Genomic DNA, 12,898 nt, shown 5'->3' with positions numbered 1-12,898 from the left:
ACCCTAAATAATTTTTTTGATAATCAAATTCCCTTCCCACCAGGAAGCCATTTTTAAATGTCTCATGCTGTTACTCATAGCCTGACTCACGCCCTACACACTATGTGGCCAGGCATCAGAAATAACGTCCTTACAGGCTAAACTGACGTGGATTAGAATAAAAAACTTTAAGAAGAGAAGACAAAAAGAAACAAACAAACAAACATATCACTGGGAGATAGATGAACTTTGAATTCTAGCCACCATTCTCCCTCTGTCACACGTGTTATCTCCCCCTCCAAAACCCTCCACCACACACCATCTCTCTACATCATAAGACTGCTATTTTCTTTTCAAACTGGTTTTTTTTTTCACTACCTTCATCATCACAACTATACATCACATAACTCTGAATTAGATTTTTTATTATGTCAATAGAAAACAAAATACAGTAAGGTCTTGGTTTACGTCAGAGTTACATTCCTGAAACATGACGTAAGTCGATTTTGTACGTAACTCGAGTTTCTGTACATTTCAAAGCATATTATCGAGTTTTCAACCAATCATTGTTTATGGTCATTCAGGTAAGTTAAAGGTTATATTGTTATATTATTTACAACTATAGGAATATGAAACACAAGCTTGTTTTTGTTGTTGATTAGGGCCACAAACGCGAAGGACAGCAGATTGCCAAGAGGGGTGGACGCCTGAGGCCGCCAGGAGGGTGGGCAGGTCGAATGTTGTGACGCCCAGGGTGGACAGCTGGGAGCATAGTGCAGTGCGGTGGGAGTAGAAGCATGGGCAGCGGGGCAGGAAATGCAATAGGAAAGGGCAATAGGTATCAGCAGACAGGCGCAGATGGTGCAAGTCAGCTGCAAGTGTCGTGTGGCCCAGGCAAAGGCTCCGGAGTTGTTATTGTTGTGATGGTGATGGGTGCACGAGCCCTCAAGGTTGTCAACCTCCCCGTTATCATGGTAACGGGCTTCCCATTTTCTTCTTCACTCCCTCACACACAGCTGCTGCCTCCCTTCTCATGTCTTTTAATTATGTCCTCTTTTTCTTGTAGTGTAATGGTTTTCCTTTTCTTAGCATCACTGTTGTCACTAAAAAGTTTTCTCTTTGGTGCCATTGAGCAAGATACTAAGAACTTGAGTCAGTAAACGCAGAAGTAGGATAACACTCTTGCCAGGGTCGATGGTGTGGTGGAACTGAGGCAGGGTGTTATTGTATTCAAGCGTGAGGCGGGCAGTGTGACGGGTAACCACCAACAATAACAATAAATCCCGTGCTTTACGATTTATAAATTTTCAATTTTTTTAATCTTAAATTGCCTTATAGTGGACAGACGTAACTACGAGTTTGACGTAACTCGAGACAGACGTAACCCGGGACTTTACTGTACAGGAGTGAAAAAAAATTAGTATATAAATAAAACTAAATTGATGGGCAATTCAAATCAGACTTTAGCCCTTGGGGTGGTCAGATTCTGATTTATTGTGAAATCTGAGTTATTGTGGTCCGAGTTATCAAGGTTTAACAGTAGTTTTTCATTTATAAACTTGCATTAACACCAAAGGCTTATTAGTGGTGAAAATATCTGGTAATCAAACAGCCACACACATGGTTGTAAAAGAAGTTCTGGCCTCTTACTCTCTGCCAGTGCCATTGTCTCATTTTGATACCTGTATTATGGGTAATACCGATATTACAGTATACCGAATACCAATGCACATCCCTAGTCAGACTCTTGCCACAGTCTTGAGAAAAACAACTTTCTTCTGTGTTCTGTTGGTAATTTTTTTATTTAGACTTATAATGGCACCAAAGAGGCTTAACAGTGGTAAAAATAAGGAATCTAGTAAGAGTGCAAGTGTTAGTGAGGCACAGCCATGCACTAATGGGTTCACAGGAATCACACCAGATGTTTTTATGGGTGGTGACTCAACCTCCAACAACCTCCCTCCTCTCCCACCCTTCTCCCCTCCTCTTCTATGTTATCCATCATCAGCCTTCACTTACGGTATGTACAAATCTAAATAAAAAAAAAAAAAATCACATTGATATTTTTATAACTTGAGGTTTCACTAAGATTAAAACGAATGAACTGATTTATAGGTATTGATGTTGAATTTTTGATACTCGACCAGTCATTTGGAACTAATTAGGTCCAAATATTGAGTCTCCACTGTATCATTAAATATTATCTGAGATTTTTCTTCATCTCACTTATACTCACATTCATCAAAAAATCCATAGATCCTGTTTATGGAGGCACACTCATGGTTTCCTCTCAAGAGGAAGAAATTCTCAGGATATTTAATTTTGTATGCCAAGAGAAGACAAATAGTTTCCAGGGACTGTTTTCCTCGGTCCACATAGTCTCCGAGAAACAGGTAATTGGACTCAGGTGGAAAGCTCCCATACTCAAAGAGCCGAAGAAGATCCGTATATTGGCCATGTATGTCTCCTGTGGATGGAGAGAGGAGTTTGATGTACACTTACACAAATATGGATATTTATAATATATAAATAGACAGTTTAGATACATTTGTAAGTAAACAGATCTAGAAAAAAAAAAAAAGAAAAGCAAATAGACAGACATAGAATGGAAAAGAAGATTGGAAATTTCAAGGATGAGATCCATCATGATCAAAACTCTAGTATCAATCATAACTCACTGTATCACTTGAAAGATGTTATTGTGGGAGTATTGGAAGAAGGGCCTGAGAAAGAAGGGAAAAAATGTATGATATAATTCAATGAGTAGTGAAACCAATCAAGAATGAAAAAACATTGTTTTAGTTGTAAAGTGTAAGTGCTACTTCTACCAATGTGTGTAAAGAAGGAAATTAATGCACAAGTTACAGTATGCAAGGAAAGTCTTGATACCAAAGAAAACTCCATGGTAGATGGCTGATGCCCTGGAGGGAAAGATGCTCTGATGCTTTAGGAACGCTGAATGGAAATCTTTTACACTGTCCAGGGAGTAGGCAATAGTGTGTGAATCAGTTAACTGTTTAGCTGATATAAAGAGTGTGGTTTGTTGTCATTTGACAGACAAAGGATAACTGCAAAACTATTTTGGCGTAGTGGATAAGGTGGTGAGCGTGGGATCGGGCAGACGTCCACACGTAGGTTCGAATCCCACCACGTACAGCCTTAAACACTTTGCCATTTGTCGAGTGGTTTAAAGTTACCTCCATGTCACCATGATACCCAGGTTCTAGGTGGTTACACCCAAGATGAGCTTCGGGGGTGATATGGGCCAGTACCACTATAAATAAAATTGCCTGCGCCACTAATGGGCGGAAGCTGAACAGCGCTTCCTATACACTCTTTAAGTGTGCTTACAGGCGCTATAGGCCTTACCGTAAAAAGAAAAAGAAAAAAAAAAAAAACATGCCTGAAATGATTACGAGTAAGGAGATGCCTAAGGAGATGCTTATATTATACAAGGTTGGCCACAATCTTCCAGTAATTTTTATTTAAACAGGAATTAAAATGAGGATAGCATTGTGGTTGGTGCACTGTTTCAAAGATAGTATGAGGCTACTGCGCAAATCCTACTTTTCAAGTCTGGTAGGCCTTCTAAAAAAATTTTTCTTTGATTTTCCATGCTGTCAGCCTTAATTCTTTAGCAACCAGCCTGGATATAAATGTACAGATCTTCAGAGTAATGTAGTAAAATAGTAAATATGAGGGTGCATATATATATATATATATATATATATATATATATATATATATATATATATATATATATTCATTAAGCCTCAGCAAGCCTGCTAGTTTGGTCCCTAGTCGCTGGATGGCCCCAGTTTCAATTTCATCAACTATAACACCGTGCTGCCTCTAAGCCTTCCCGCTACTTGCAACTACTACCACATGAGTAACAACTACCACTACATTATCATACTGCCTCATGAGGCATGGCCAATGTTAAAACAACATGGGAGCATATACACGAGAGAGAAGCTGCAACGTACATTAGTTACCATTCAGATTTGACAGGGGAAAGATATTTCCTGGTGCAAACATTTTATTTGTCTCTAATCTTTTATTTCTAATGTTTTTCATTTTGTATTCCTTGCTTTTTATATTCTACTTGCAACAACGTTCCTTCAGAATTTCTATGAAATGCAGGATGGCATTCTTGGTCCATTTATATTTGATTTGCCTACCTGTCAGCAAGTAAACGACCATTTGCTCACTCTCAGAGTTGCCAGAAAATTGCTAAGCTACACAAAATCAAAGCTCCCCCATGAATGGGGTGGTGTTGGCAGATGGTGTTTAAACTTTTTAAAATCAACAACTCCTAACAGCATCATGTGCATGCTTGCCCCTAGTGTATACAGTATCAATCCTATATGTCTTGACACCTCCCCTTCAACTTTTTCTTCATTAATTTCAGCAACATTCACAGTTAGATAAAATTTTCTATCTGTACAACACCACCTCTCCTCTACTAAACCTCAACATCTTTTCCTCACTGAAACACAAGTGTATGAGGCAACTGACAGTACTCCCTTTTCTGTCCCTTCTTATTTTCTCTATCCTCATTTTTGTTCTAAGGCTGAATGTTGCATCTATGCGTGCAACAACTCAAATTGGTCTCAAGCCCACGCTCTTGAATCTTCCAAGTTTTACACCATCTGGCTATGACTTCAGAGTTAGTCTGTAACTAAATTTATCTGTGCTTTCCACCTCTCTCCTAATAAGAAATTCTTTGACTGTTTGACTTCAAAAGTGAAGCACATTCTACCTCTCTGACCTTTTTGCAAAGATCTCGATCCTTGAAGATTTCAATGTTCACCACCAGCTTTGGCTTTTCTCTCCCTTTACCGACCATCCTGGTGAATAACTCATAGCCTTTAACTCTACTATCCTCCATGACCTAAAGCAACTAGTACAACACCCTACACTGCTAGTCAGAGTGGAAAGCGTGAAAGGGATTGTGACTTCCACTCTGACCAAATTTTATTCATCCCTTCTTAACCCCTTACATACGACATTTTTTTTTACCTTCCTTCCCCCATGGCTGACCATTTCCAGGTATTTTTCAACTTTCACCAAGGGATTTTTTTTTCTTATGGGATTGTAGATCATACTTTTCCGCATCTGAACTCAAAATCCACAACTCTTTAAATGCTCTGGTTTGGCCATGGCAGGCCGCCAAAGTCTGGAAAATAAAGAAATATTCTCCCTGCGGCCCAACAGAAAACAGGGGTTTCACCTGTCAAACGGAAGTTTTGCGTAAAAGTAATGAAAGATTGGTGATGTGGATGTGTTGCAACACTTTAGAATGAGTGTTGTAACACAGGATACATGACACCACATGTATGTTTGCATCATACAGCTATCACGTCCTTTAACCACACACACACACAAAAAAAATTAAATTCATGGCTCACTTCTAATGCACACGAAGTTTTGTGTGCGTATGTAAGCGTAAGTGCGCGCAAGATGTTTACATGGCGCCAGACAATCCTCCAGCAACGCACACAAAGGAAGGGAGGGCCTAGGGAGGGGAGAGGAGGCAGGAAGAGGGAGGGACAGGGTCGACCAGATCCTTGGTGAATCACACGGAGATGTTGGGGGGTGGACTACTAGTGCACAGCTCAGGCCAGCAATACAATAGTCAATCTTGACCAACAGAAAAAGCTCTTTCCAATAGTGCTAATGCCAGCTCACTACCTCTTATAATCAGTTTTTAACAGCCCTTGCTATATATAGGCTGATCGGCATTACAGTTTCAAATACCATGGAGACTCAATACTCGAACTTAATTAATTAATTCCAAATAGCCGTTCAAGTATTGAAAAGTTTGACTATTGATACCTATAAATAACGTAATTCGTTCCAGCCATTGCCAAACCCAAGTTTAGAAACAAGCAGCGGTTTAATTTTGCAGTCGCCTCTAGCATTGGCGCACAGAAGCAGGGTTAGCCTGTCTTTCATGAGCTTGTGTCCTGGCAAACACTTCTCTTCCTTTGTTACATAGATGATGTTTGGTAGTATTTTTTTTCCAAAACAGGCCAGTTTCATCACAATTAACCCCTAAAACTCGGTGATGTTGGGATTTTTAGCTTGTGCTAACTCGAAAGGTTTGGCGAGAAACACACAGCAATACTCCGCTTAACAAACAGGATACGGGCTGTCAAAGCTGTTCGTAGAACGAAAATTCGTTAAGCGGAAGTAATTTTCCCATAGGAAATAATGGAAATAGGGGGGATACTTTCTGGGCTGGTCCCCAACATAACACATGGGTTAAAAAAAAATTATATATACGTTTCGCAGCATATTGGGCCACCGGTGTACCACTACTTTTATGATGTCATTGAAGTTAGAGGAGCTACGTACAAATTCTCTCACTGATAGCTCCACTGTAATTTGTGCAGGAGCAGGTCAAAGTTCGTCACAGTGCTGCAGAGTCTAGCATATTGCACTAACGTAGGTAACGTGTTAAGTGGCGAAAACACGTTATTAAGCGGAGCAGAAATACAGGTCAACCTCTTCGTACTGCGGAGTGGGAGAGAGTGAGACAGAGACAGCCAATACCAGCACCAGGACCTGGATCCAAGATTATTTAACAAAATCAGAGCAACCTCCTGCCACAAAATGGCATCTATGAACGCTTGGAGGGACGGTGACGAGGTTGCTATCAGGTTGCTCTGAGGTTGCTGCGAACACCACCTCTCAAGGTGGTGTTACTGTCTTATACAGGCAACCCCCGTTTAACGAAGGTTCACACAACGAAATTTCACTACAACGAAGGTTTCATTTTACTACCATCTGCTCGTTTAACCCTTAAACTGCTAATTCCTAACTGTTGAATGCTTTAGTGCACCTAAAATATAAACATTCCCATGTCAGAAAAAAATATATTTTGAATTGTATGCCATGAATGGCAAACATCCAAAATGCAGTAATACCGAAGTTTTGAATCTGTAAATAAATAAATAAAGCAAGAAATAGGCCTACAAAACTTCTTGGGCTTTGAAAAGCGCAGGGAACTAGTGACAAGTCGGGTGCACTGTATGGTCCGGGTTGGGAGCTGAGTGGTACCAAGCTGGGCCGTTTTCTACACACTCTCGTTCTCTCTCTCTCTCTCTCTCTCTCTCTCTCTCTCTCTCTCTCTCTCTATATATATATATATATATATATATATATATATATATATATATATATATATATAAATATATATATATATATATATATATATATATATATATATATATATATATATATGTGTGTGTATGTGTATTCACCTAGTTGTATTCACCTAGTTGTAATTTTACAGGGCCTGGGTATCATACTCATGTGGCCCCGTCTCCATATCTACACACATCCAACTTTCCTTTAAAACTATGCACACTCCTTGCTGACACCACCTCCTCACTCAAACTATTCCACACCTCCACTCATCTCTGTTGGAAACTATATTTCTTCACATCCTTCAAGCATATTCCCTTGGCTATCTTTTTACTATGCGATCTCGTAGTTCTATTTAAATTTTCCTCTCTCAACGTCATTTGTTCATTATCCACTTCATCCAAACCGTTCAACAGTTTATAAACCTGTATTAAATCTCCTCTTTCTCTTCTTTGTTCCAAGGTAAGCAAATTAATTTCTTTTAATCTCTCCTCATAGGTCATTTCTGCCAATTTCAGTACCATTTTTGTTGCCATTCTCTGCAATCTCTCCAACTTCCTTATATGCTTCTTTTTATAAGGGGACCAAACCACCCCAGCATATTCCAATCTTGGTCTAATTACCGTACTAATTAATTTCTTCATCATATCTTTATCCATATAATGAAAGGCTAATCCAATATTTCTAATCAAATTATATGTTTCTCCAAACATCTTGTCAATATGAGCCTCAAACTGTCCATGGTCTTGTATTATCACTCCTTTTCCTTTTCCACCTTTTTCAACACTACTCCTTCACCCATCTTGTATGACTCTTTTGGCCGTCTTTCACTCTTCCCCATCTCCATTACATGACTTTTGCTCAGATTAAATTCCATCTCCCACCTCTTGCTCCACTCCCAAATCCTATCCAGATCTGCCTGTAAAATTTCACAATCTTCTTCACTCTTCACATACCTAAACAACTTTGCATCATCAGCAAACAAATTAATATAGCTGTTTACTCCCTCTGGCATATCATTAATATAGACAAGGAAAAGCATTGGTGCCAGCACTGAACCTTGTGGGACTCCACTCTCCACCACCAACCAGTCTGAGTTTGCATCCCTTATTACCGTTCTCATCTCCCTCCATCTCAAGTAGTTTTCCATCCACTTTAACACATTTCCCTTCAGTCCTCCATATATCTCTAATTTCCATAGCAGTCTCATGTGCGGTACCTTGTCAAAAGCTTTTTTAAATCCAAATATACACAGTCCATCCATCCCTCTCTCTCTTGTATTTTGTCAACCACTCTTGAATAAAAGCTCAGTAGATTTGTTACACATGACCTCCCTTTCCTAAAGCCAAATTGATGATCCGATAATAACTTATGATCCTCCAGGAACCATATCCAATATTTCTTTATCACCCTCTCACAAATCTTACCAACCACACTTGTTAAAGACACAGGTCTATAGTTAAGAGGCTCTTCTTTACTGCCTCCCTTATAAATGGGCACCACTTCAGCTCTTTTCCACTCTACCGGTACTTCCCCTGTTTCTAATGAGCACCTTATAATATCATATAATGGATCTATCAATTCTTCTCTACATTCCTTCAATAATTTTCCTGAAACTTCATCTGGTCCCATCGCTTTATCATCTTTAAGTTCCTCCAACATTTTATATAACTCCTTTTTAGGTATCTTAATGTCATCCATGTACACATTTCCTTCTACATTCTGAGGCTTTACAAACATTGTTTCTTTAGTAAATACTTGTTGAAACCTATTATTTAGCAATTCGCGATATTCTTAGGGTCATCTACTATCCCTTGCTCTCCTTTTAATCTTTCAATGGACTCTCTCTTTTAAGTTTACCATTTATGAACCTGTAAAACAATTTTGGATGTTCCTTACTCTTGTCTACAATATCTTTTCAAATTTTCTTTCTTCCTCCTCCTTACCCTCACATACTCATTTCTCACCACTCTATAATTCTCCTTATTTAGTATATTCCTGCTCTTTTTCCATCTTTTCCAAGCCACATCTCTCTTTTCTTTAGCCTTAACACAAGTTGCATTAAACCAATCCTTTCTTCCTTCCTCTCTCGGTTTATACTTTGGTACAAATTTCATAACTCCTTCTTTATAATATTTCATAAAAATCTCATTTTTTTTTTTGCACTTCTCTGTGTGTGTGTGTATTCACCTAGTTGTATTCACCTAGTTGTAATTTTACAGGGCCTGGGTATCATACTCATGTGGTCCCGTCTCCATATCTACACACATCCAACTTTCCTTTAAAACTATGCACACTCCTCGCTGACACCACCTTCTCACTCAAACCATTCCACACCTCCACACATCTTTGTGGGAAACTATATTTCTTCACATCCTTCAAGCATATTCCCTTGGCTATCTTTTTACTATGCGATCTTGTAGTTCTAATTAAGTATTCCTCTCTCAACATCATTTGCTCATTATCCACTTCATCCAGTCCGTTCAACAGTTTATAAACCTGTATTAAATCTCCTCTTTCTCTTCTTTGTTCCAAGGTAAGCAAATTAATTTCTTTTAATCTCTCCTCATAGGTCATTTTTGCCAATTCCGGAACCATTTTTGTTGCCATTCTTTGCAATCTCTCCAACTTCCTTATATGCTTCTTTTTATAAGGGGACCAAACCACTCCAGCATATTCCAATCTTGGTCTAATTACCGTACTAATTAATTTCTTCATCATATCTTTATCCATATAATGGAAGGCTAATCCAATATTTTTTATCAAATTATACGTTTCTCCAAACATCTTATCAATATGAGCCTCAAACTGCCCATGGTCTTGTATTATCACTCCCAAATCCTTTTCCTTTTCCACCTTTTTCAACACTACTTCTTCACCCATCTTATATGACCCTCTTGGCCGTCTTCCACTCTTTCCCATCTCCATCACATGACTTTTGCTCAGATTAAATTCCATTTGCCACCTCTTGCTCCACTCCCAAATCTTATCCAGATCAGCCTGAAAAATTTCACAATCTTCTTCACTCTTCACACACCTACACAACTTCGCATCATCCCCAAACAAATTAATATAACTTTTTACTCCCTCTGGCATGTCATTAATATAAACAAGGAAAAGTATTGGTGCCAGCACTGAGCCTTGTGGGACTCCACTCTCCACCACCAACCAGTCCGTCTTTGCATCCCTTATTACCGTTCTCATCTCCCTCCATCTCAAGTAGTTTTCCATCCACTTTAACACTTTTCCTTTCAGTCCTCCATAAATCTCTAATTTCCATAACAGTCTCATGTGAGGTACCTTGTCAAAAGCTTTCTTTAAATCCAAATATACACAGTCCATCCATCCCTCTCTCTCTTGTATTTTGTCAACCACTCTTGAATAAAAGCTCAGTAGATTTGTTACACATGACCTCCCTTTCCTAAAGCCAATTGATGATCCGATAATAACTTATGATCTTCCAGGAACCGTATCCAATATTTCTTTATCACCCTCTCACAAATCTTACCGACCACACTTGTTAGAGACACAGGTCTATAGTTAAGAGGCTCTTCCTTACTGCCTCCCTTATAAATGGGCACCACTTCAGCTCTCTTCCACTCTACTGGTACTTCCCCTGTTTCTAATGAACACCTTATAATATCATATAATGGATCAATCAGTTCTTCTCTACACTCCTTCAATAATTTTCCTGAAACTTTTGACAAGAAACTTCATCTGATCCCATCGCTTTATCATCTGTAAGTTCCTCCAACATTTTATATAACTCCTTTTTAGGTGTGTGTGTGTGTGTGTGTGTGTGTGTGTGTGTGTGTGTGTGTGTGTGTGTGTGTGTGTGTGTGTGTGTGTGTGTGTAGTTGTATTTACCTAGTTGTAGTTTTACAGGGCCTGGGCTTTATGCTTGTGTGGCCCCGTCTCCATATCTACACTTATCCAATCTTACTTTAAAAGTGTGCACACTCATTGCAGACACTACTTCTTCATCTAAACTGTTCCACGTCTCAATACATCTCTGCGGGAAACTATATTTTTTAATATCTCTCAGACATCTTCCCTTTCTCAGCTTTTTACTATGCGATCTTGTGCTTCAGATGTCATATTCTTCTCTCAGGATCAGTTTCTCATTATCCACTTGGTCCATTCTGTTGATCAATTTATAAACTTGTATGAGGTCTCCTCTCTCCCTTCTTTGTTCCAGGGTTGGTAGATCCATAGCCTTTAGTCTCTCCTCATATGTCATCCCTTCAAATTCTGGAACCATTCTTGTAGTTATTCTTTGTAGCCTCTCCAATTTCCTTATGCGTTTCTTTTTATGAGGGGTCCACACTACTTCTGCATATTCCAATCTCGGTCTTATTATAGTACTTATTAATTTCTTCATCATTTCTTTGTCCATGTAGTGAAATGCTACTCCAATATTCCTTAGCAAATTATATGTTTCTCTAAAAATTCTATCAATATGGCTTACTGGTTGATTGTTTTCTTCCATCATCACTCCTAAGTCCTTTTCCTTTTTTACTTTCTCCAGTTCTACTCCATCTCCCATCTTATAGATTCCCACGGGTCGTCTTTCACTCTTTCCCATTTCCATGACATGGCTTTTGTTCACATTGAATTCCATTTCCCACTTTTTGCTCCATTCCCATATCTTATTTAGGTCTTCTTGCAGTATTTCACAATCCTCTTTTTGCTTTATAACTCTGCACAGTTTTGTATCATCTGCAAACAGATTTATGTAGCTGTTCACTCCTTCTGGCATGTCGTTAATATAAATGAGGAAAAGTATTGGTGCCAATACTGACCCTTGTGGCACTCCACTTTCTACTCCTCTCCACTTGGACTTCATATCTTTAACTACCGTCTTTATTTCTCTCCCCCTCAAATAATTTTCTATCCATCTCAATGTGCTTCCTTTTAAGCCACCCTTCTCCTCTAACTTCCATAGTAATCTTGCATGTGGCACTTTGTCAAACGCCTTTTTTAAATCCAAATAAATACAGTCAACCCATCCTTCTCTCTCTTGTACTCTATCAACTATTCTAGAAAAGAAACTCAGTAAATTAGTTACACAAGACCGTCTTTTCCTAAAACCAAATTGGCTATTTGATATTAATTTGTTGTCTTCAAGGAACTTGATCCATTGTTTCTTTATTATTCTTTCACACATCTTGCATATTACACTAGTTAGTGATACCAGTCTGTAATTTAAAGGTTCTTCCTTCCTTCCACTCTTATATATGGGAACCACCTCAGCTCTTTTCCATTCTACTGGTACTGTTCCATTTTCTATTGAGCATTTTATGATGTTGTATATAGGACTTGCTAGTTCTTCCCTACATTCTTTCAGTATTCTGCCTGAGACTTCATCTGGTCCCAATGCCTTGTCTTCATCCAGTTCCTTCATTAATTCTTTTATTTCAAGCTTGGTTACTTTAATCTCTTTCATATAGACTGTCTCTCTATTACCCTGTGGCCTTTCAAATTTAGATTCCTTAGTAAAGACCTCCTGGAATTTATTATTTAATAGTTCTGCCATAGTTTTTGAGTCTTCCACCATCCCGTTCTCTCCTTTTAACCTTTCTATAGTTTTTCTTTGTCTAATTTTTCCATTTATGAATCTATAGAACAATTTTGGTTGCTCCTTACATTTTTTGACAATGTCCTTTTCAAAGTGTGTGTGTGTGTGTGTGTGTGTGTGTGTGTGTGTGTACCTAGTTGTATTTACCTAGTTGTAGTTTTACAGGGCCTGGGCTTTATGCTCGTGTGG

General features: G+C 38.7%; 1 protein-coding gene across 3 annotated transcripts in view; it reads right to left on the bottom strand.

Moving 5' to 3' along the window:
• Nucleotides 1-12,898, bottom strand: part of LOC123504745 (serine/threonine-protein phosphatase PP1-beta catalytic subunit) — a 235,117-nt gene that overhangs the window by 171,582 nt on the left and 50,637 nt on the right. For all 3 annotated transcript variants that reach the window (XM_045255514.1, XM_045255515.1, XM_045255513.1), the window contains one exon: nt 2,216-2,446. In XM_045255514.1, coding sequence (XP_045111449.1) covers nt 2,216-2,446 — 231 coding nt within the window. The remainder of the gene's footprint in view (nt 1-2,215; nt 2,447-12,898) is intronic.

The sequence above is a fragment of the Portunus trituberculatus genome, chromosome 17 (assembly GCF_017591435.1).
Source record: "Portunus trituberculatus isolate SZX2019 chromosome 17, ASM1759143v1, whole genome shotgun sequence".
In the NCBI taxonomy this organism is placed as follows: Eukaryota; Metazoa; Arthropoda; class Malacostraca; order Decapoda; family Portunidae; genus Portunus; species Portunus trituberculatus.
Note: the sequence above shows the minus strand (reverse complement) of the source record. Positions and strands in the feature narration are given on the sequence as shown.